Genomic DNA, 24,485 nt, shown 5'->3' with positions numbered 1-24,485 from the left:
AGAGCCGGGAAGCCAATATGAATTATAAATATGATGAATGCAAAACCCGCCAGGTCTACCTGTCTTACTGCCTTACTGCCTGTATATCTACCTGTCTGCCTGCCACGCATCCCATATGTCTACGTTACTGCCTGTCTGTCTCACTACCCTACTGCTTGTCACTTAACCTGTCTGCGTGTTGTACTGCCTGTATATCTATGTGTCACCTGCTTAGCTCTCCTTTAACCTCTAACTGCTAACTGCCTGTAAGTCTGCCTGTCTTACTGCTTTACTACCTTTCCATCTGCCTGTCTACCTGCCTTGTTGGACGTCGGTGCACCTGTCTGTCTACCCACCTGACAAACTGAATTTACTGCCTGTCAGTCCTACTTTGTGCATCTTTATTTACCCGTCTTACTGCTTAACTGACTGCGTAGCTGCTTTATGGCATGTATATCTCCTGGCTGACTGCTTTACAACCTGTCTGCCTGACTGTCTGTCCACCTGCTGATTCCTCTGGGGACGTCTTTAGAGGAAAACAAGTGTCCAAGCCACACAGCCCTCTTCCCATCCAGCCTGCAGTGTATTTACCTGAGCCAGCAGTAGACCTGAGGCTTGATGCTATCTGAACATTCAGGCCCACTGTGACCCGAGCCTGTACACATCCAGACAGGACTCAATTCAGCCTGAGGGGAAACAGCCAAAACCTGGCTGAAGCAGAGTGGACCTCTGCTGTACAACATCTTAAAACTCCTTTCACTCTTCTTACCTGTCTGTGTAAGTTTACCTGGTTCTGTTGGAGCGGCTGGACGTCCTCCCTCCACCCTGCACTGTTTTGTTCTGGTTGGAACCATCTCCGCTGTCGTTGCGTTTGCGACCCAGCGTGAATTCCAGTGTATCGTTGAGACCAAACGACCCGTCTTGCTCCAGGGTGCTCAGGTCCACCTCTGATGAAAACAAACCGTCTCCCTCTGTCAGCAGCTGATTGGTTGAGATGTTGATAAGCAGCTCATCTGGGCCAATTCGGCCGTCCAGTAGGACCCTCCAGATGAGGTTTGGGGAGTCTGGGCCCGCATCCAGGGGCCCACCAGCAGGGGCAGGGATGGCAGTGCTGCCTGGGTGGCTGCTGTTCCCTTCTGATGGATGAAAGTGGAACGATTTAGCTATTCTCGGAGAGCAATGGATTTATTTTATTCAAGCACAATCTGTGATGGAGCTTTTGGTCACTTTTGCACCAATTTCATTTTTTGTGCAAACTGGAAAACATTGCAGCCGTTTTCTGTGGGGATGAACACAAGCAAAATGAGTTAAAAAAAAAAACTGAGCAATATAAGCATCACAAAAATAAGACTTAGACACACGCTGCTGTATCCCGTTTTCTATATTCAATGCAGTAAGTGTAGCTTAGCTGGCAATTCGGTGTATAAAAGGAAACAAAATTTTGATCGTGGGTTAGGGGTTAGGGTTTTGTGAATAAAATGTATGCCTGTGTAAGTCTGCACTTTTCGGCGGACTTCAGAGATGATAATTCTAAATTAAAATATCTGAAAAGAAGTTTTAAAACACTGAGCGATTGAAAAATATCAAAGGAGAAAGAAAACAGAAATAGATGCCAAGAAGATAACTCAGTTCAGTTTCAGTCAGCGCTCAGTACGGGGTCTGTAGCATGACGTCAGCCCATGCAGGGAGTGTACGTTGAGCCTCTCAACCACCTCTCCATCTCATCTCACCAACCAAAGCAGTGGTGTAATGGACTCAACAGTCAGCTGAGCGAGCCGAGAGCCAGCAGGAAGGCCATTACCGCTCATGTTTGTGATGCAGCCATTTTTCAAAGGGAGAAAACACCACGAAACCCTGAATTTTTCATCTGCCGCTGATCCTCTTTATGTGTCTGTACCATGAATAATGCAGAGCTCCAAAGGGCCATCTCACAGACACGCAGATAAAGAGAGCTAGATGGAGGATCAGCTGTAAAATCTGACCTATTTTGTCTCATCTGCCAATGGGCCACTGAACCACCTTCTGTTTTATTCTCTTCTTCTCCTCTTCTTACTTTCTTTTCCTTTCAGTTTTTTTCTTTCTCTTATAGCCGAGGCAAATGTCAGCATGGATGATATCATCCTATAATAGATATACTGGTACTGACATACACATGTCAGTTACTAAGTATAAAGAAATGACAAACATTTTTAATCTGTAAAAATCTGAACACAACTTGTCCTCAAATCTACTTAAATACTACTAAAATTAATCGTATTAACAGTTCTTGTTAATGTCATGGATTTGTGTAAGAAAAAAGGAATCTGATCAAGATTGTTATCTCAAACATTATCAATATCAACGTTAAATCTCTACTCTCCTTTTTTTTAAAAGACGAGCATTCCTGCTGTCTCCCTGTTACCGCGCGCCTATAAATGTCATCACTTGGCAAGAGCAGAAGAAGCCACTATGGATGAAGAATGGAAAAATGTTCTTCCTGAGACAAAATGCTCCACTTTCCTACTGTTTATTGGCACTAAGCTTCACTGTATTAGTATTATAATAGTGGTCTGGTGTTACCAAGTATCTGGTTGAGTTAAAAACAAAAGCGATAACATATGTGTCAAAGTCAGGGGGCTTTTGAATAGGTTTTCGGTTAGACGCCTGAAATAAGGTCTGTGGTTAAGAGAGGCTTCACATTCTGTGCTACAGTATGACATGAAATAAATCACTGGAGACTCTGCTTTTGAATTTTGAAGCTTTTATGTGTAATAAAAAGTGTCTAAATAAGACTACAGAGGTTGTCATGGACAATAAACTTCATCACACCAAACACAGAACCTCATCTACTCACTCGTCCACTTTTTGCGGCCAGACTTTTCTTGTAGACTGTTAACTGTAACTAAAGCTTTTCCAACTTGCAGATTGATCAGTTTATAGTAAAGTGTGTAAAGTACAGTGTAGTAGGAGACTTAGTGGTGGCGACATTAAAGTCACGCGACCGCAGTGTAGTTCGTTTATAGCCAAACATTAGCTTTTTATGAACGTTTATAAACTCTTGCATGTCACAAAGCTTTTATCCTTCAATAATCTAAAAGCCAATGGAAAAATTCCATTTGGCATAGAAAAATATGTCACTCTACAATCTACTGTAAGTCGTCTAAACAATTGTTGATTCCTTTGGACTACTCAAATGAAACTTTGACCCGGAAAATAGTTCATATGTGATTATGAACAAAGACGAATATCTTCAGCTTTATCTTGACCCCTGACCATTGCTGGGGTCTATCTCATGTGTGTTAAAAGACTTCATGAAAGTGACGATTTACTGCTTTTCTGTTTGATATCTTCATAAATTGACAATGCCAGAACTTAGAAGACATCAAACTGGGCTCTAGGAAGTACCATTGAATGATTAATTGATTGATCAATTAATTAAAAAATATATAAAAGAAATGCATTAAGCAATAATGAATCTAACTGTTAGTTGCTGCACGGATCTATGGTGTCACAAACAGTGCCTACCTGAAAATTTTGGCGCAGCTGCTGCATCCTGGTCGCAGTCGATGGCTGCTGACTCCTCATACACCTCGTTGGTCTCTTGGCCCTTCTGCCCCTCTGCACCTCCTGGCTGCAACTGGCCCTCAGGGACTGCCTGGTCGTAAAGGCTGCTGTTAGGGGCCAGCTGACCCCCCACCTCCACAGACACCTCTCCAGCTGAGGTGTCTGAACCTGTGTAGACAGGAGGAGGTGGGACGGGTGGCAGGGAGTCTCGGAGGACGGTGTATTCATAGGTGATGTAAGGTGTACGACCATTCTGGTTCCATACCTGAGTGACAAGAGGAGAGTCAGGTAAAGGTCAGGTTGCTTTATACAGGATTCAGAACACAAGGACAAAACCAGGGGCTAATCAACTCAAACTGACTTCACAGCTCTGTTAAGTATGTTGAGGTTTAGTTTATTGTATTAAAACCAACTCCTAAATTGTTGGTTTACAGATAACTGGATGTGAAATTATAATTCAGATGGAGAACAGGATGTAGCCTGACTCATTGTAAGCAGAGAACCAGTGGAGCCACAATGAGCGTCCAGGAGGATCTCTGTGTTCCAGGATCCTGCAGGAAGATCTGTCAAACCTAGCCTGTGACATCAACGCTGTTTGGGATTCATGGCCACTGTCGAAACACATGTCCTGTACTACCCGTCAACCCGAAACACACACTCACTACTACAAATACACTGCATTAACATCCCAGACATTTGGCAGACCCTCTTACAAAGGAGACGATGCACACATTTGGGGCATCACTGATGTTTTACGAAGCTGCTACAACTTTACTGTTTTGGTCACACATTGGCATCTTGTTCGCAGGAAACTCACTGAAGACTCCCGAAAAACAGAGTCAGCAGTCACCTCAGTGACCTCGTAATCAAACCTATGATGTTACGGTGAGTTTCTTTGGTCGTTGCATGGATGAGGAAATACCATCCACACACAACAATAAATAGTTACAGGTGAGTCTGAAGGAGGAGTTCAAATGAGAGAGATGGACTGAGAAAGGCGAGGTGTACCAGAATATTAATGGCCTGGTCGATGGGACCTTTGGCGACAATGTACTCGATCCCGGTCTCGTACACATCCATGGGCCGGCGATACTTGAAAACGGTTCCTGCTGCGTGGAAGTTCTGGGGGCTGTCCACTTTGTAGGCACCATTAAAGAAGAAGTTGCCAGCCTGGTCGGTCACAGCTGGAGAACAAGATAGATTGAAAACAAAACACACAAGGCAAAGTCATGCAAGTTAAATTTTCCATTAAACATTTGAAAGAGAGTTAATGACACTCGTCTTTTGGATCTGGAAAAGAGGAAATACCCACCTAGAACATCGGCCGACTTCTTCCTCTCAATGATCTGGATGTCCCACGATCCTTCTGGGATTTGAGTGATAAATGAGTAACCTTGATGACAGGAAGTAAAAAGTAGTCAGTGCCACCTCATGCTTCTTTATTTAGCCTTTTCATTTTTATTTGACCGACAGTATTTTTCTGATCAACTCTAACAACTTCAATCATCTTAATTCCTCAAGTTTTTGTGTGAATATCACATAGAGAAAGCTTCAGTTATTAAAATTCAAATGTAGAAATAAGAGTTTTTACAGTTTGTGGGTGGACACAATGAGACAGCTAAACTCAGAGGCTCACCCAGAGTCATGGCCCCGCGGCGGAAGTTTCCGGTGACTCTGCTGCAGCTGCTGCCGTCCCCCTGACAGACCCCACACTTATCCAAGGTGTTGGAGGAAAACAGTACTCCGTCACATCCGATTGGCTGAGCAGCAAAGCAGGAAGTGGAAGAGGAAATGATAACATTTAGAAAAATCTTCAATGAATCAAAATCACGAGTAATGCGGTAATGATGCAGAAGCTGACAATTATTTCTATCGTGCGCTCAGATTCTTCTTGTGGGTGATCCAAAAAAAGAGTTAAGTGTTAATGAATTATCTTTTTATATGATGCACTTATTTAACAGTAGTGCTTCCACCATCCACATTCATTTTTTTGCCTAGTTTTAGACAAATCCTCAAAAGATTTCCTGGTGTTACATCAGCTGTAACTGCATTATCTGTCGCCTACAAATCGAAAAATGAACAACAGAAAAATCTGAAAATGATGAAATGACTTCTACGATGTGTTAAAATAGTGTTGATGTAGCATGACAACAGAAGACTTATCTGTCCATAAAACAAACACCCCAGAACATTTGTCTCATTTTCATACGAATCAAAAAGCAACAGTGTCCAATTACACTGTTCAGTGCATTTAAATTTTGAAATCTCATCGCCCTGTGACAGCTACATTTGAATTCACTTTTTTACATTACACCCCAAACACTTTTATTGTCTTAAAGAAAGTTGAGACGCTTCTGCAGTAGCTTCCTCACTGAGGGGTTTGTCATTCATAAAAACTTGAATAGTTAAACTGATAGTGGAGTGAAAGTGTCTGAGGAGAAGTAAAGCAGGGATAAAGTAAAGAAGATGCTGGACTCACCTCACACTTACCGTCCACGCAGACACCGCGGTAGCTGCTGTACTTGCAGGAAGTGCCGTCTCGAGCTGTCACCATCAGCTGCCTCTGGCCATCAGTGGTGGTGCAGTGGAGGTCGCAGGGGTTACTGGAGATGTGAACGTAGTCGTCTGGAGAGGAAACAGGTCAGGGGTCGCAGCATTAACAGTCAAATGACCCAACATGATCAATTTAAGTCCAATAGTCACTCTCCTTTTAGTTCTGGGTTGTCCAGAAACTCCAGAAGTAATTATTTGGCTCTTTCGCAGCTAAATCACTTTCTTCACCAGCTAGCTGCTTCCTGTCTTTGTCATTTGGTCCTGAGCAGGTTTTGTACAGCAGGTTTATCTGAGCTTCTTTGTTGAAAACACCTGCCTGCTGCTGCAAGAAACAGCCAATGTGCCATGACACAAAAATATGTGCTGAATGAAAAAGGGTTCAGCATTCTGACCACTTCCTTTGATTGTTGTGTTTAATGTGAAAAATACATTAATAAATTAGATACAAATATAATACAAATGAACACATAAACACTTCAAGATATGAATTAGGACCCGGTTTTAAAACAACACACTGTATCAAAATGGACATTACATCTGGAAAGATATAGGTGGACAATTTACAGTTTTGTTTTTCTATTTTTTGTGTTGCAGAGAAGTTAGCATGCTAACCAGCTAGTACCAGCTCGTCCCACGCTGGAGCTCCAGTGCAAGCAATGTAAACACACATCTGGTCCCTGAGCCCCCAGTATGGACCAGCTAACTCAGCTAACCCCCAGCTACCGTTAGAGGCAGTTAGCGACTTTTCTGGTGCTATGCTGCCCCCTATATGTTTTGAGTATGAATTTGACAGGCAGCCAATTCTTAAAAATTGCACCTTTCAAGCACATCAAAAGACAACCCTGTAAAGGATACTACTGTTTTAAGTTTGACTGTTTTGAAGCTCAGCAGCTCACACAGCAAAAACTTCAGTCACCTCTGGTCTGTTTAACTGGGCAATGAGAAGTTGTCAAGGCGTTTTATGGGCGTCGTTACCGGGATACAGAGGTTTCCAGTGGTAGTTCCTCCCATTGTAAAGCTGCGAGTTGAAGGACCAGCACTGCTCCTCTCTGAAGCTCCTCCCAGTGGCAGGACATTCCTGCAGCGCGGAGAGACAGCACGGATCATTAAAAGAGCTCTGCTTCACACTTGTTATAACTCAGTTTTAGAGTATGTTGTACAAATAAATTCTTTTTAAGCGTTTATTATTGCAGGGATGGTCTTGTGAGAATGCTCGACCACTCTGAGCCGCGCCCGGCTTCACTTTCAAACAGCTACATACAGTTACGCCTGGAGGCTGCCTGCCACGACCACAGTCCTCTACTGTCTGGCAGCCAGTCAGTGGGACTGTGTTTGTTTTCATAAAGATATGAAATAAATGAATGATAAATTAACTGGAGGTCTGTGACTCACTTTAGTGTTGCAGAGATGATATTTCTTAGCTGTTCCTGTACAGGTCATGTTGTCCTTCCCAGCAGCAGCTTTCTTTCTTTGGACAGAAAACAAATATTTGGACAACAAATTAAAAAATCAAAAAGATACGATATGAATAATAATGAAACATAATACAATATCAGGTGGAGCTTAAAGTGCAGCAAATACCAATCTACTAATTTAATCTATACTATTATTCTTTGACTGCCAGCACAGGTTTGTATTTAAGCCTGTGTTGTTCCCTCACTCGTTGTTTGTGCGTCTGTTGTGATGCCCCACGCCAGTCCTTTGTCTCCCCCGTTAGTGTTAAATAAGTCAAACTCCACTTATATAATTGTGACTTAATGAACCATGTTGCATTACCATTCAGTGACAGGGTTTCTGTGTCTTGTAGCAACTTTGATGTCATGCATCTTTCTCTATTTGTTTCAGCATAGGCTGTTCTGTGTGACAAGTAGATGAAATTAATTCAGTGGTTTCTTATCATTCACCCTTCCTTTCTCTCTGCCTTACTGGAGAGTATATTATGAGCTGGAAATTTTGACTTGTTGCTTATTGTCCTCAAATTTGCAGTTCAGGGGAAACTTAGTGAAAAGCACAGTGAATTCCATTAAGACAAAGAAACATGTTAAGTGTATGAAATGTTTTGGTACATTATGAACAACTTAAAACTTACTTTTATTAAACTGCATTATGCTAATGCTGGACGGCTGAACTCGGACCTTCTATTCTAGTATATGCTCTGATGTAGACCCTAAAATGTATAGTAGTACAAATCTGTATGTGTGCGTGTGTGTGTGTGTGTGTGTGTGCGCATGCAGACAGACTGACCTCTGCTTCAGGCAGTGTCTCTCCTGTGACATCACTCCCCCTCCACAGGTACGAGTGCAGGCTGTCCACTTGGCCCACTCACCCCACCAGTAAGTGTTCACCTCTAGCTCCTCCTCAAGACTGTTGGACGCCACGCCGTCCTCCTGATGACAGACACACACAGACATTTGTGGTTCGATTGGCATGTGTAGCAGTAGCATTAGTCATATTGTCAGTATTAAGACATGATGGACAAGCAGTGGTGTGTGTATACAGTGAATATGAATCACACCAAACTTCTTACGTATGGAATCAAATCAGATGACTGTTACTAGCATATTCTTATCTTTCTACATAGTTGTGCACTCTCAATTATGATTTTGTGAGAAGGAGGTCATTAAAGTCTATGAGTCTAAAGTCTAAGGTCTAAGAGTCCATTTGTCCCACACACCACCAGGGACTCATCAGAATGTAGCTGCGCCACCACGAGGTCTGGGTTTTACACTGGCCACAACTTAGGCTTTCTGCGACCAGGCTTGTTTCCCTCAAAGCAGATCACATTTGATTTGTTGCCTGTGGTTGAAATTTGGTCCAGAATCTCAACGCTGTTGCGACCCCAATAATAAATCTTTTTTAAACCTTTATTTCTTCGCTGAAACTTTAACTTTGTATTGAGTCACTTTGAGCCACAGTACTCCGCTATTGCCATATCTGGACCATACGTCCCTAAACTCATCCATATTCCAGACATCTGCCCAAGTTGTTACACAAGCTACACAAACACTGGGACTTTGTTATGAATTTCTCAGGGAATAATACATGTTTATGCTGGCTGGTACTGATTAGTGAGTAAAATTTGATGCCCATCCAAATAAAAAAAATATATGAAATATGTTTTATTTGATATTGGATTAGGCTTGATTGAATTAAAGGGGACTGTTTGGCCTTGGCGAAGTTATGCACTCTGCTGAATGCCATTCTTCAGCAGTAGGTTAATAGTCATGGACAAGTTGTGATAATAGTGACCGTATCTGCAGTTGCAGTGACTGTAATAGTTCAGGTAGTACAGTTTTTTTCCACTGCGTATAACTGCTGTGCAAACGATTTGGCTGTCAGAACAGAGTGCGTCAGAACCACATAGGATGACAGCAAATGAGCATCACAGTGTTTTGCACTCCACCGTGTGAAGACGGTCAGCATTTCACACATTCCTGATGTGCAGGAGGAGCATTAACTCGGGCCGATGGCTGCGTCCCTTCATTCAGACAGATTCATCAGAGTGACCGCTGGAATGTGCACCGGGCTCCTTGTAAAGGTGTGAGATAGAGCAGCTGTGAGAGAGGGCGAGAGACACTAGAAATACCAGACAGAGAGCGTAAGTGAGAGAGAGACAGGCAGAGATAGATGGGTACAGAGAGAGACAGACAGATAGAAAAAAAAAGAGGACTGACAGATCAGTTTGACGGCAACTTCAGAAAACTCTCTAAAGTTGCTTGCATGATGCATGTTTTGTCCTTTTTAGTTTAATTCAGTTATACTTTGGATCTTTACCATTTTTTATTCATTCACTTTTGTTTTGTCAGGTCAGTTTCATAAAAAAAAAAAAAATGCCCATTTTATTCCTGAAATTGACTGTTTGAATTAATTTGCCATGAAGACGTTACTATGTCTGCTATCGACTTCATATACTTTATCTGCTGGGCAGCACAAGAAGGTTTATCTTAATCTATAATATAACACCAGGTAACTATTTTACCTTAAAATAGGAGATTCAAAATAATTTTCTTCAAATGCCCCAAGTGACTGTTATCGCCCACGAGACGGGCATAACAGTATAACGTCACGCACCACAAGATCATTGTAAATCACCACTCCTGCCTTCGAAGAGCACCATCTGAATTATTCACTCCTAATCAGTCCAGCTAACAGTCCAGATGTAGTTGACTGAGTATGTCACACAATTTCTTTCATTAGTGTAGTATCAGTTATATTAAGTTTTTCCTCTCTTTTCAAAGGTGTGGTTATGCCTGAATAATGTTCAGTTGTCATGGATAAGTTCATGTTAAGGAGGTACATTAAAATCAAATAAGAAGTGAAACTGCATAAATAATTGACAGTTAAATATGTGCCTTTAAAAGGACATTTCATGGTTTGTTATGTATTTTAAAAAGCTAAACGTAATTATTGTAACGTTTGCGAAAGAATGACCCTAAAGAGTTGTATTTCTGTTTCACCTGTCTGTGAAGAGGAAGAAGAAAGTGCGCTGCAGGAGGACGATGGTGTAGAACAAGGGCCGTGTATATACAGTACGTCATCATGCTGAGGCTCTGTCGCAGCACAATGGAGACCAGCAGAGAGAACACGACTTTACTGACTTTTTATGGCTCATTTTGTGTTGTTTTACTCATAGGTGGCCGTCTCACATTCCAGGGTTTATCGATTATGCAAGGTGGCACAATACACATGATTACACGTCATGTCCATGTTGCGCACCCATGCTTGTGCCTGAGCAACCATAACATGCCAAAACACACCTCTTTCAACCGTGCCAGGGTCAAGGAAGTGTATCGCGCTTGAGTCCAGTTTCAAACAAACTGGAGTTTTGGGGTCAAACTTGCTTGGGCACAGTACAGATTGCGTAGTGTGGCAAATTCAGTCCGTCAGGTGTCATCACAATTCACGCTGAATGTTTGTTGGACAACTAAAAAAACACTCACAGACAGCAGCGTTTTTTTCCCGTAACATTTGAGTGTGTGAAGTGTACCTGCAGCCCCCTGGTGGACAGGTTCCCAACGGACACAGCCAGCGTCAGGAAGCCCAGCAGGACCACGCCAGTCTCCCCACACTGTTCCCATGACCACACCCTCATCCTGGTTCATCAAAGAGAGAGAAAACAAGAGAAAACAAGACAGAAATGCAGGGTTAATATCTGTGACAAATAAATAATGCGAAGACTGTCTACATTATATAGTTATAAAGAATTTTGTAATATAATTCCTGGCCTGAAACATAAGCGCAACAACTCTACTGTCCTAGCACCCAGATTTCTAAAGATTGCATTTGATTCTGGATGTGTAGGAGTTTAGTTTATAAATGTTAGGAAAACTGCAACTGCAACAAATCAGCAGTCTCTACAGTATTCAACACTCAATACGTGACAGCAGCCAACCTTATAATAAATCGAGGGAAACCGGGCCAGAAATCTGTCTCTGTTTCTAGATGGAAGCACCCAGCGAGGACTCTTTGACAAAGACTGAAGGGTATGAAGGGAAATATCATGACCGCTAATGAGCTCTCGTGGCATCAGAAAGCCACGTCCAGGCACTTATGCAAACTGTAGATTAAAGCATATTGCCGAGACATGTGGGTGTTTTTTCATGTCCTCTCCCCCTCCAAATTGAGGCCTCTCAGTTTTCCAACCCACAGAAGGGCCTGAAGTTGGATTGCTTTACACCACGAGAACACATTTGTGGTCCTAATATTTCCTTTCTGACTCCGCTGTGAAATCCCTCGCCTTCCAGAACATCTGTGGCAGTTTAAGGGGGGATACCTGAAGTGCGGCTGCTGTCTTCTACCTTTGCACAAGGAGGAGGGTGTTTAACAGTAAATCACGTCAGTGCTGGTCCAAGATCCGGCGCTCAAGAGCACATAGCAGTAGTTACATAGACAATTTCAAATAGCAGAAAGTGGACACACGGCCAACACTTAATGAGGAGCAGAAAGCGAAGTTGCTGCATCTCACTAATGTTACAACATAAATTCACATTTTGTTGTCTTGATGAAGGTATTTGTAGCTAAAGCTTTAATATGATGATAACAACAATACAAAATGAACAATGAAAAAATTAATAAAAATACATGGAAAAAAAGAACCCTGAACTTCATCAACAACTAGAAATAATTATTAGGGCTGTCAAACGATTAATTTTTTTAATCGCGATTAATCGCATTTTGTCCATAGTAAACTATTTTTTGGCAATTTTTTTTTGTTCTAAATGTACCTTAATGTATTTTTTTCATGTTCTGAATACTTCAGTTCATATTGAATTCTTAACAACATAAGAAAGGGCAAATATGCTTGCTTTATGAAAATGTTTATTCAACACTTCAAATCATTCAGGAAAATAAAAGGCTTGAAAAATATCCCCTTACCCTAAATGGGATCAAAACATGGTGATGTCAGCTTTTGGCGAGGGGGCGGTGGGCTCTCTGCATCTGCCATGTGTTTGGCTTGCAAATGATATTTGAGACTCAACGTACTTCAATGGTAACTCTTTTCATGTCGACAGTACGTGAAGATAACTTTTGTACTATCGACCGAACCATCTGGAGGTGTTTTGAAAGTGAATTTGCCGTTCATAAGTCCTTTCTCCATTTCCTTTCACTTTCGCTTTTCAGTCCACCGTGTTTTTCCCGAACGCCAACCCTGCTTCTTCTTCTTCTGATTCCCTTTCTTATTCTTCTGCCGCCCTCTGGATCAAGACTACAGGTGCCATTGATGGCCGTAAATCAAACAATGCACGTTTCTTTTTTTTTTATACCGAGCGTTAATCGCGCGTTAAAAAAAATAACGGCATTAAGAGGATGTTGCGTTAACAAGTTATTAACGCGTTAACTTTGACAGCCCTAATAATTATACTTGATTTATTTTTTCCTCAAGATTTAGATGAGAACATCACTTTCATGTCACATGCTGTGCATTCAGCATGGAGCCTGAGTAAGGACGTGGTTACGTAGCTTAGCATTAAGACTGGAGACAGGAACAAACAGCCAGTTCAAAAACACACTACCAACACCTCTGAAGCGCTTTAATTTTTTTACGTTGTTTGTTTGTTTGACTGTTCAATGCCTCGAGCTGTTTACTCCAACCCTTCATACCGAGTCTCTGTACAGAGATTCCTCCTGTCTTATAGCATTCTAAATGCACTAACCTAAACAATGTAAGTAAGTGTTTATAAAGCGCCTGCCTGACTCACATTTTTTTGCTTTAATCAAATCAGAGTTGTGTCTCGTAAGTGCAAATAAAGCTGGTAGCTGAAATATGTTCTGGATTACAGCATCAAGTAGGTCTGCTTCAAATGTAAACCAGTGTGCACTGTCACGTCTCCAAGCACGTCAGAGAAAATGACTTTGGTGCTAAACAACAGCACCAATGAGTGCAAAAGGGCATTTTCTGAGACAATGCACGCTCGAGTCGAAACTGGCGTGCCAGCTGCAGGTATTTGAATGTGCTGCCAGTCAGTGGCAGACTGGCACTGGCATGTGGAGGGTGACACAGACAGGCTGTTGAGAGGCCACAGGTGTTGGAGACGGGAGTTGGACAGCGTAGGGGCCCGCGTAAAAGTTAAACAAGCCCCAATATGTTGGAAGGACGAAGGTAAGTTTCCTAGAACTTTACACAGGTAGGCCTTTGTTGGGCCTGTCAGACTATAAGGAAATGTAGATGTCTGTATGTAAAGGCTAACATGAACAGGCACAGACACATAGGAAAAGGAGGCTACCTCAGGAACCCTCCTTTTTCCTGTGGAGGGTAGTTGTATATATGAGTTTAATGACTAAATGAAGCCTTTGATTGAATGGAATCCCGAACCCAAATCCTGGAGTATAAAACTTCTGAAGCAGCAGTCTGCAGAATGCCGGCTCTGAAAAGTTTGTATCTCACTGCTTAACAGACGCTTGGATTCACTCCCATTGAACAAAACAAGCCATTTTATAGAAATTGTACAAATCATTCCTGCAGCATAATACAGGGTGTCCCAAAGAAATGTAGACACACTTTAGCAGCTGATAACTCAATTGTTTGTTTTTTCTTTGCAGATTAAACCCATTGGAATTAATGATGGCAGCCAGACTAAACTTTGAAGAAAGGAAATTCATTCTAAAATGCTACTGGAAGTATGAAAACGCAGTTAAAGTGCAATGACAATGTAGGAGGGAGTTTCAAAAAGAACCACCAATGCAAGTTACCATCACTCGAATTAGAGATAAGTTTGAAGCTGATGGAACTGTTCAGAACGTCCCAAAAGACAAAGTCTACGCTATGAGACCTGCAACAATTGCTGATTTGAGAGCAGCCACTGAACATGAATGCACACAAATACCAAGGGAATTGTTTCGTGATGTGTGCGATTCCATTGCTTCGCGTTGTCAGCAGTCTGGACCAGAACAGACGTCAGTTTGAGAACAGGCGGTGACAAAACAATAAAATTATGTTTGTAAATTCTATTACATTTTGAAAATTAAATGAATTTTAATAAACACCAACTTTACAATTATTTAAAGTGTATATACATTTTTTTGGGACACCCTGTATATCATCTTTATTTCATTTTGTGGGATCAGTGTGTGAAACTACAGTTTACATTTCATTTTCACTGTTAGCTGGCTAACTGTATCGTACAAAACTATATTACACTTATAAAGATACTATTTACCATTCGAAAAACAAAAAGATGTGTCACGGAATATCTAAAACTTAGGCCATCATCTATAAACTAAACTGATCTCACAATGAGTTGCATCCAGATTTTTTGAGAGAAACCCTACAGCTCCAAGCTAAATGTGCTGAGCAACAAAGAAATGCTTTTTGGCATATGTATGTATGTATGTATGTATGTAATACTTGTTTGATGTATCAAATGTCTACATGTTGTATTGAATAAAAAACACACAATACAATTCTAGTGTAATCTTCCTGCTTAAACTTAGAAATAATGAAACAGACCATCTTCCCAGGCTGGCCATTTTCCTCTGCCATCAAGCTCAGGGTGGGAGGCTCAAACACAACACAACCGTGTTCCAGGTTAAAAGTCCTGCAAACGGAGGCAATCCGACAGAAGTTGTCGTAATTTCACGACTCAATGGATATTGAAAACCTGGAATGACATCAGGCTTGACTTCCAGATAAAACAACATATTTGATAACACATTAGCTTCTGTTGACAACATATAACATATAACAGCAATAACATAGGAAAAGTTCGATTTAATTCCACAGTATCAACAAACATCTTGAACACATTAATTTAAGCCTGGAAGTAAAACGCACCGAAAGTAACAAAATGGTAATGTTAGCTAGGAAGTGGTTAAATGCTAATGCAAGCTAACGGGTTAACAAATATGTTTTTACTTTGAAATATGGCCGAAATCCCCCATATTTTCACTATCCATCATCTTTTCAGTTCCTGATCAATCGGCAAATGGTAAAATGGAAATGTTTTGTCAGATTCCCTATGTTTATACGACTTGCAACCTAGAAAACAGCAGCATTACATTATCCCAGCATTGGAACTTCAGAGAAAAATATGTGCTGTGTGAAAATGCTCTATTGAGTTTATTGCTCAACAAATGATAAATGACCAACCAAATATATTCTGAAATGGAAATTCCTGAAAATCTGATGAAATAAGAAAATACAAATCCTTTTAATTTTTTCAACCTTTTTGAATCAGAACCTCAGGGAAACACGGGCGGGTTTGATGATTTCTGGAGGCTCCGTGCCACACATATTCTCACATATACTTACACACATACCTATACATGCACAAACAGACGGAGCTTCTAGGAAAGGGTTCATAGTACATCCCGTGTCCTCAGGTCTAGTTAGGCAGCCTTGTTAAAATAAGCAAACAGCTCGTCTCGCCCTGTTTGCAGTCTGGCTTTCTCTGGCACTAAATATTGGTGACAGGTGTCTTAAAGCAGGCGCAGCAGCACCTGGACTTCATTATCCAACCAGACACAGCTGGAGCCCAGCCAGCTGCCAAACACACACACACACACACACACACACACACACACACACAGGAGAGGGACACTCAGTCAGACACAGCTGCACATGTGTATACACTCAGCCAGTGGCGTGACTGAGCGTCCACACACTCACACATACACGTTGCCCACTGTGCACACTCATGCTAAAGCTGGAGCCATGTGCACATATAGGCATGCAAATGCCCTTGCATGAATGTACAGACTCAAAAACACACACAGCCATACTGTTAACACAGAGACTTTTGTCTCTGCCGCTTACACTTGTATGACTATACCCAAGTGGGCCACCATTGACACAATACCATGCTTTCCTTGTCTCATAATAGGTCTTACCTGTGACCAAACCTCAACCCACAACTGAGCAGTTGCCCTCAAATGGCCCTTCGACTACATGGAATGGCCAAAATGTCTCTGATGTTAAATCCTCCATTTGATAACCCACCTTATTCTGTCTCTTGGCTGAAACAGAATAATTTGTGTCCTCACTTTGTCTAAAGGACCTCATTTCATGTCCTCACTTCACCAATGTCCTCATTTTTGCCAAAAACATTCTGATTTTGCCATTTTCCTCAATTGACTTAAACACTGTTACTTTGGCTTATTGTACACATTTTGCCTTGATCACCCAAATGTCCTGACTTTGCCAAAATGCCCTTTTTATGGAACAATATCCCCGCTTTGCTGTAATGTCCCCACTTTGCTGTAATGTCCCCACTTTACTAAAATGCCCTAATTTTGCCGAAATGTCTCCATTTTGCCAACATGTCCTTACTTGGCTGAAACGTCCTCACTACCAACAAAGTTTATTTGGGTCAGCTATTCTCATTTTGCCACAATGTCCATATTTGCCAAAGTGTCTTATATTTATTATAATGTCTTCACTTTGCCAAAATTCCCTCACTTTATTTCTTTATTTTTTCCATTTGCCAAACTTTCAATTTACTACAATGTCCTTACTCTACCAGGGTGTCTTCAATTAATTGAAACATCCTGACTTTCGTCTAACATCCTAACCAAACACAGTTTGGTCCAACAAGGACAGAAGGGCTCCCACATATTGAAGCTCATGCACCCAAAGCAAAACACATCCAAAACTTCTGCCCCTTTTTATCTCATGCTCTCTTTAGGTCTCTGTGGCTCTCTCTCTCTTTCACACACACACACACACACACACACAAACACCAGAGTCAGCCTGTTGCCTCTCGCTCGTCCAGACAGGGTCTTCCTCCTTCCTCCTCCCCTTTGCTGTCATTTCCCAGCCAGCCAGGCCGGGCAGGCACAGAGGACAAAAGTAAACACAGTCCCCTCATCCTCACTGTCTCTCTCTCCCTCACCGCTCTGCCGTCCCCACCCTGATGGCCCCCTAGGGCCCCTCGCCTCGCCGTCTTGTTTTTCTAGTGCTGGCAGCCTCCGCAGACAGACAGCAGTAGTCTGTCCTCTGGGAGGCTGGACTGGAGTAGAGCAGTCAGACCGATATATCAGACCAATACTGGACATTATTATCCAATACTAGATATTAGCCAGGCACGCTTGGCCATCTGTAACATGAATATCATACAATTTAAATGAAAATGTTTTTCACAGGTTTAGAATAAGCTAGTGCTTATTTCTTAGAGTGAATATATCAACTTCATTACACGGCTCTTCTTAATGCTGTAGAATGCTCCATTCACTTGAATGGGGCTTCCCAACGTTTGGCGGTCAATTATTTTCGTATAACTGACCGCTGCTAAGCATATTTGACCATTGTCAAGGAAAGTGGCCTTTTTGCCTCTGATTCAAGTATTTCGTAGCACTTCACGCTTTAAAATCTTTGCTCCGCAAGTAGTCCGGTCACTTTTCACTCGAGCATCTTCGGTCGCTAAGCAACGTCAGCTGATCTGTAGTCTACTTCATATCGGAAAAAACGTACTCCTAGGCCACTAGTATGGATGAGTTTCACATTAACTTTAATATTCTTGGAAAACAGGTGATTTCAACTCTTGTCAAGAAAAGGAAAAGAGAGGAAAGCAGCAAAGAGGGAGAAGCGAAATGGCGTCGGTTTGGTGAACTATATTTCTCTGCTGAAAAACACTACGAACGGTGACAAATAAATTGTAAAAAGACACACTGTGTCAAGTTTTCTTTCATGTTGTGAAGTAACCGTGTAATAAGCGGGATAATGTATAAAACGGCGGCCACTATCAGGAAAATATCGGGTTCGTCCTATCGGGACTTATTTTCCCGATAGTGACCGCCATTCTATACATTATCCCTTACTTAACAGCTTTATCATTGTTTCATTCATTTTTTCAGGAAAATTGCAAAATATCTGCTGACTCAGTGATTGTATCTCAAATGTCTTTCACTTTTGGCAACCTGAAAACCTAAACTTGGACTTCGGCTGCTTGTAAGAGCTTCCTTTTTCAAAACTTGTTTTCATTTTTCATTTTGTGAATCAAAATGTTATGTTATCTATAAAATGATAAACAGATTAACTGATAACAAAAAAATCATTAGTTGCAGCGCCACATGAAGGCATCATTACATCTTTGTAAAAATATTCCATCCACACCTCATCTCTTCAGAAAACTAGTGCGCACTGTAACCACCAACAAGAACACACTGCAAGACTCTCATCCTTATTTGTTCTGGTTCACATAAAACCAGAAAAAGTGAGCTTTACAATTCACCTCTAATTCACCCATTCACACACTCACTCAACCACAGATGGCAGCAAGCTACAATGCAGGTGCCGGTCTACCGTCTGGAGAAATTTGGGATTCAGCGTCTTTCAGTAGGACACTCTGACAGTCACAGAAGTAGTCCTTGATCAGTGGACAACACCCTCTACCTGCTGAGACTTGCCCCAGTGTTTCAAATTTAAAAAGTTCCACATGCAAGCCGCAATTATTCAACATATGCTACAGCACGTCCAGTGGGAAGAACTTCACCTACACAGCTTTACCTCTATACCTAAACCGATAACTGCTGAAAACAAATTAGGCAGTTCACCGTTAAACCCAGACGACTGCTGTCTCATTGTGGTTATGCAAAGTCGCAATAGTTATAAGCATAGTTTCATTTCAGAAATTGATGCTTAGATGGTTGAGACAATTTTGTTGATTAGATATGTTTGAAAACCACTACATAGTTTTGACTTTTTAAATAGTTGTGAGACTAAAAAAGTGGTATGACATATTGGTGGTGAGTGTTGCTGCCTGCCTTCCAAGGCCCATATCGGTCAAACTTGGAGAAGGAGTGTGGTCTGGTTGTGGATGTCTGCTTGTCAGCGGGCAGACTCATCCCCTCTGCCTTTTTGCTCAGCCAAACTCAGCAGCGGTCCCCTATCAAGTACACATGCAAAGTGGAAAATGTATAGGGCTCTCCTTGGCCTCTTGTATACTAGAAAGAGAACAGAGGGACAGACAGACACACACACACACACACACACACACACACACACACAAAGGGAAGGGGAGTAATGACTATGCATACATAGACAAGATCAGAAGGACAAAGCAGCCAAGACTCTGTGGAGAAGCAAGCAGGGCAGGCTGAGAAGAAGTAGAGTTTAGTTTGCCCTTGGGCAAACAGAAGCCAGGGTAGATTGCTCACACTTGAACCCTGACCTATTTATTGACGCTCTCCTCAGAGCTGGCTTTCCCAGGGAAACCACCAGGCTCAGTTCATCTGTATAACATTCACTCACAATGAAACAAAAAGTTAAAAGACTCCCATGCAGGTTTCTGCGAAGGTAAGTGAGCCCATTAGTGGTTTGTCTCACCACTAAACTCCTTGGAGCAAGTCTGCGCAGTTAAAAGCCACATTGGTAAAGTACACAATGCTGCTAATGTTGCCTAGAAAGTGCACAGACTTTTATCGGTTTCCAAAGTGCAAAATCACTCTCTTTAAGTACACTTAGTATGAAAATGGTTTTGTTCATGGACATATAATGAAATTATATTATTCTGAGCATAATTAAAGACTTAATAAAGGTAAAGGCTTAATGGGTAAAGGGGCAAAACTTCAGCAACAGAAAATCCAAAGAGAAAATAGCTTGTCTGCTGTCTACATATAATGAATAATTTAAAATTTTAAAGAGTTTGGGTAATGTATGTGCTTGAGATGTCAAAATAGAAAAGAATATAATTTGATTTACTTGGAAGTTCACCACCGTTTAATCACAAGTAGACCTTCTTGTCACACTTTTAGTTATTTTCATTCTTTCAGTTGTGAATTAGTTTCCAGATTAGTTTGTCATATAACAAACAGCGTAATAGTTAAAAATGTTGCTGCAGAACTTGTAGCCACATTTAGACTTATGTTTGATCTGAGAAATGGGACTGAAGACGACACTGAATACCACGAAAAACCCATCAGAGATACAAGCATACGATGATTTAAAGTGCTTTGCAAATTGATGACCCAAATTCAATTAATGCTGGAAAGTTTGTGAATGAGATGGAATTTTATTCAGTCCTTTATTCAAAATCTGAACAATCCTTCAAATTATAATTCGGTGTCTCATGACCTAAACAGGATTATAAATTCTGAAATGGTTCAGAATCTGTAAACTTTAACGTTACCTGACATGAAATTGACATCTGGGTCCCTAACAGGTGTTATCTTATTTTTTTTAGCTGCATTTAAATGGCTATTTGTCCATTATATTTATATCAGTGATTGTAGAACAAGCATTAGCAATACCTCCCAGTATAATAGCGGTGTGGAATTCAATTCAAATCACGATGTGGACGTGAAAGATTTTACATCGATGCAGTGACAGAGCATAATTCGGAGTTTGCATCTCCACAACGTGCACACTGTGTGTAAAATCTGCCTCACAACAACTACTGATCACATAAGCCATTTTCACCTGAAGCTAACGTCTGTAGCCTTAAACAAGGCAGCGAGCCCAGTTAGTCAGCAGAGAATCGAGGAGGCACTGTCCACTGTTATCATCCAACTCAGAGGGGTGTGTGCAGCGGAGTCATGTTTCTGCCCTGGCCTAAAGCTGCTATGTGAATAGTATATTTTTATAGATCAGGGCACACCTGTACTGATGTGGGTCACATTGGACTCAAAAAGAAAAGATGCTGGCTATCTGTACAATGCCGAGTACTGTTAATTAATGTACTGCTAATGCACAACAAAAATTTCCTACAGCTGCAGCTTCAAATTTAAAACATTTAACTTGGTGGAACACAAGTTGACTCTTATAAGGAAGTAATGTGTTCAGTGAGTTTAGAATTCCCAGGTCTCATAGGTTACCTCAGTGAGGTAAACTATAATGGTCATAGGTACCAGGTACCAGGATGTAAGGTGTGTTCTTTACTGTGAAGACAAATCCTCCACCCACTAAGTATCAACTGCTAAAAAAAAAACATTTTGCGGGCTGTGGGAATGTAATGTAATCAGCCAATGCCCAAACACCATGTAACACAGGGAACACTGAACAACTGTGGCAAACCTCGTCACAGCACTCTGGATTGAGCCATAATGTACGTTGGCATTCTGAAAGTGTGCACATACATAGTAGAAGTATAACATGTATATATTCTAAATACAAAATAACTGCTCAGGGGCATTGCCAAGATGGTCTCTGAGTGGCAAGACTGACCTATTAAAACTCTAAAGCTCTACCACCAAACATCTCAAGTGACTATAACTTTAATACTGACCATAAATGTGCCTGATGCACCACCAGGACTCCATCTGTGTGAGTAGATGTCTTTTTTTTTTACATTATTTGGATTAAATACATTTAATGAGTTTAGAAAGTAAAATTTGACAAATGTGGTGAGACATATCCTGTCATTCTCTGCAACAGTTTAGAGCCACAAAAACCAGAATCCACAGTTTGACAAGTAGCACTGGCACGAATGCTAGCCTCTACCTCACCAGTTTACATACACACACGCATACTCTCTTACCCACACACATCTCCCAACAGCTGACAAGTTTCCAGACAGACTGGCCTCTCCAGGCATACACACACACACACACACACACACACACACATGCATGCCTGCACAAAAACACACACACTTCAGAGAGTGAGAGAGAGACTCAGCATTATTTTTTGTGGATTTGTTTTGGTCTAGTGCAAAACACAAGTCTCATTGGCTCTGGTGTACCTCGTAAAACACACACACACACACACACACACACACAAAGCACATTGCAAACCACACTAGCACATGCAGACATGCAAACAGCCAGAACACACACACACACTTATGAACACACATGAACGCAAACTGAATCACAGACTACACAATGATGCACACAAAAACTTTACACAACTCACAAAAACTCTAACACAATATACTATATACACAGTCACACTCAAGCACAGCGTGCACAAACACACAAACATGCACACACACTCACAGAGGAGGTTTCAAATATTTACCCACTCACCTCGCCTGCAGCAGTCCAAGGGCGTCTCGGTCTGTGTTGAGGATACCTCTCAGTGTGTTTGTGTGTGTGTGTATGTGTGTGTGTGTATGTGCGTGTGTGTGTATGTGTGTGTGTGTGTGTGTGTGTGTGTGTGTGTGGGTGTGTGTTAGCGTGCCAGCGACAGCAGTGGTGTGTTTGTGGTGTGTTGGTGAGGTGCTGCTGTTGCTGTGGAGTGAGGAGGGAGAGACAGACAGAGGGAGGAAGAAAGAGAGGAAGGGAGGGAGGTAAGGTGTGCTCTCCCTGCATCCCTCTTCTTCTTCCTCCTCCTCCTCCTCCTCCTCCTCCTCAGTCAGCAGGAGCAGCAGAGTGGCAGCAGAGGGAGAAGGTGGGAGGATCAGAGGAGTAAGAGAGAGAGAAAAAAAGAAGGAGCAACCCTGCTGGTTGCTCTGCTCCCATTCTCTCTGAGCGTTTGTTTTCTCTAAATCAGACTGGGTTTATTACTGTGGCATCTCAAGTCCGCAAATATAAACATTACATATTGATATTAAACCCATATCTACATTGCACCTTCTTACTGTCTGCCTCCATCCTTTTCTAATGAATCTGCCGTTCTGGATCCAGAATATCACTATGGGAAACGGACAAACAAATGGACAAAGACAGAGACGGATAGACAGATTGGAGACAGAGGGGAACTATAACCTATTTCCCACAGTGCTTTCCTCCCCTGGGTCCTCTGCCTGTATACTGAGCTGAAACATCAGTTTCCCGGAAGAAATGTCCTCATTCTTTTCTCTCAGGTTGGACTGGTGAATAGTAATGAAGTAATCTGATAAAGATTAATATTAACATAGTTGCGCAGACACAAAAACCAAACACTCCAGTATGTAAGGGAAATTCTCCTTGGTGAAATTTGAGCGTTGTTACTTCCCTGAAGAGTTACCGACTTGTGATGAATCAGATCTGTTTAAAACATGCAGTATGGACAGAAGACCCACGCAGAGTGTTCTCTGTCGACTTTCAGATCGTCTTGACTTATATACTGTCAGGTAACAAAAGGGCAACAGATGCAGATCTCATGACAGGTGTTAATATTTGGTGTTGATCATGCCTTTCCCAGTACAGTGCATCAATGTTTTGCAAGGCGATGGTCGTCAGCTAATCTGACTTCCTGACATCACCTCAGCCGAAGAGAATCCCCTGTTATCTTACTTCATGACAACAACCCACACCTCAGCTCTAGAGAATTTCAACCAATACATTCTGATGACCGCAACAGGAGGCGCATGCCATCACAAAAAGAAGTAAGATTACTTTAGGTAGCATATACATGATTCAGTGCCACTTTATATCACACTAGAGCCCCAGCAGCTCAGACCAAAACAAACCCACAATGGAGAAGAAGAAAAAAAGAAAATGGCATCTGATGATCACACCGTTCACGAAGCTCTGATCAAACAACGAGCTAGTGCTGATTACATATCACATAACTGGTGGCTGCTATATTTAACCTCAAAAAACTTATTCATTTAACCTTTCAACCGTAACAGAAGTTGAGTACGAAGAAAGAAGATGCCAGAAACTACCTGAAGGTGCCGTATCTTTCACGAGCTGAGAGCGATTATGCTGCCACTAGAAAAGCTACGTAACAAGCACACATTTTAAAAAGATGCAACTATTGACACACAGGCAAACACATGTTAATGCATACAGTTGCACACAACATCACCAACACTTGACCTCCAGGGCATATTTCAGCCTCATAGATAGATAGTTTCGGTTGCAGACACAGCTGTGGCCCAATGAACAGAAGTGCTTAGTTCAATGATGAGTGTGTGTGCATGTGTATGTGTGTGTTTTTCTATATAGTTTGGCGTTCCATGAAACTTTTTAGAAGTTGCACGCCTTTTTGTTATAGGTAATTGTGGTATACCGTAGGCAACTGGCACCTCTCATCCAAGCGGTTTCTCCACCTCACTTTCAGTTGAATCGAAGAAGCCTCTTGGATGAGAGATGAAACATCTTCAGGAAAA

The 24,485-nt window shown here is 41.7% G+C and overlaps 1 protein-coding gene across 2 annotated transcripts in view; it reads right to left on the bottom strand.

Moving 5' to 3' along the window:
* The window catches only part of LOC115582481 (ADAMTS-like 2), a 37,282-nt gene that overhangs the window by 6,536 nt on the left and 6,261 nt on the right, over positions 1-24,485 (bottom strand). Inside the window, exons 1-11 of one of the 2 annotated variants that reach the window (XM_030418475.1) lie at positions 22,474-22,632; positions 11,063-11,168; positions 8,320-8,462; positions 7,468-7,543; positions 7,051-7,153; positions 6,002-6,147; positions 5,159-5,282; positions 4,835-4,915; positions 4,531-4,706; positions 3,484-3,787; positions 767-1,115 (exon numbers count right to left, since the gene is read on the bottom strand). In XM_030418475.1, coding sequence (XP_030274335.1) covers positions 767-1,115; positions 3,484-3,787; positions 4,531-4,706; positions 4,835-4,915; positions 5,159-5,282; positions 6,002-6,147; positions 7,051-7,153; positions 7,468-7,543; positions 8,320-8,462; positions 11,063-11,167 — 1,607 coding nt within the window. In that variant the 5' untranslated portion in view covers position 11,168; positions 22,474-22,632. Of the gene's footprint in view, positions 1-766; positions 1,116-3,483; positions 3,788-4,530; positions 4,707-4,834; positions 4,916-5,158; positions 5,283-6,001; positions 6,148-7,050; positions 7,154-7,467; positions 7,544-8,319; positions 8,463-11,062; positions 11,169-22,473; positions 22,633-24,485 lie in introns of those variants that run through there. The other variant, XM_030418474.1, reaches the window with a different exon arrangement.

This window comes from Sparus aurata, chromosome 5 (assembly GCF_900880675.1).
Source record: "Sparus aurata chromosome 5, fSpaAur1.1, whole genome shotgun sequence".
Classification (NCBI taxonomy): Eukaryota; Metazoa; Chordata; class Actinopteri; order Spariformes; family Sparidae; genus Sparus; species Sparus aurata.
The sequence above is the reverse complement of the archived record's forward strand: the minus strand, read 5'-3'. Positions and strand labels throughout refer to the sequence as shown.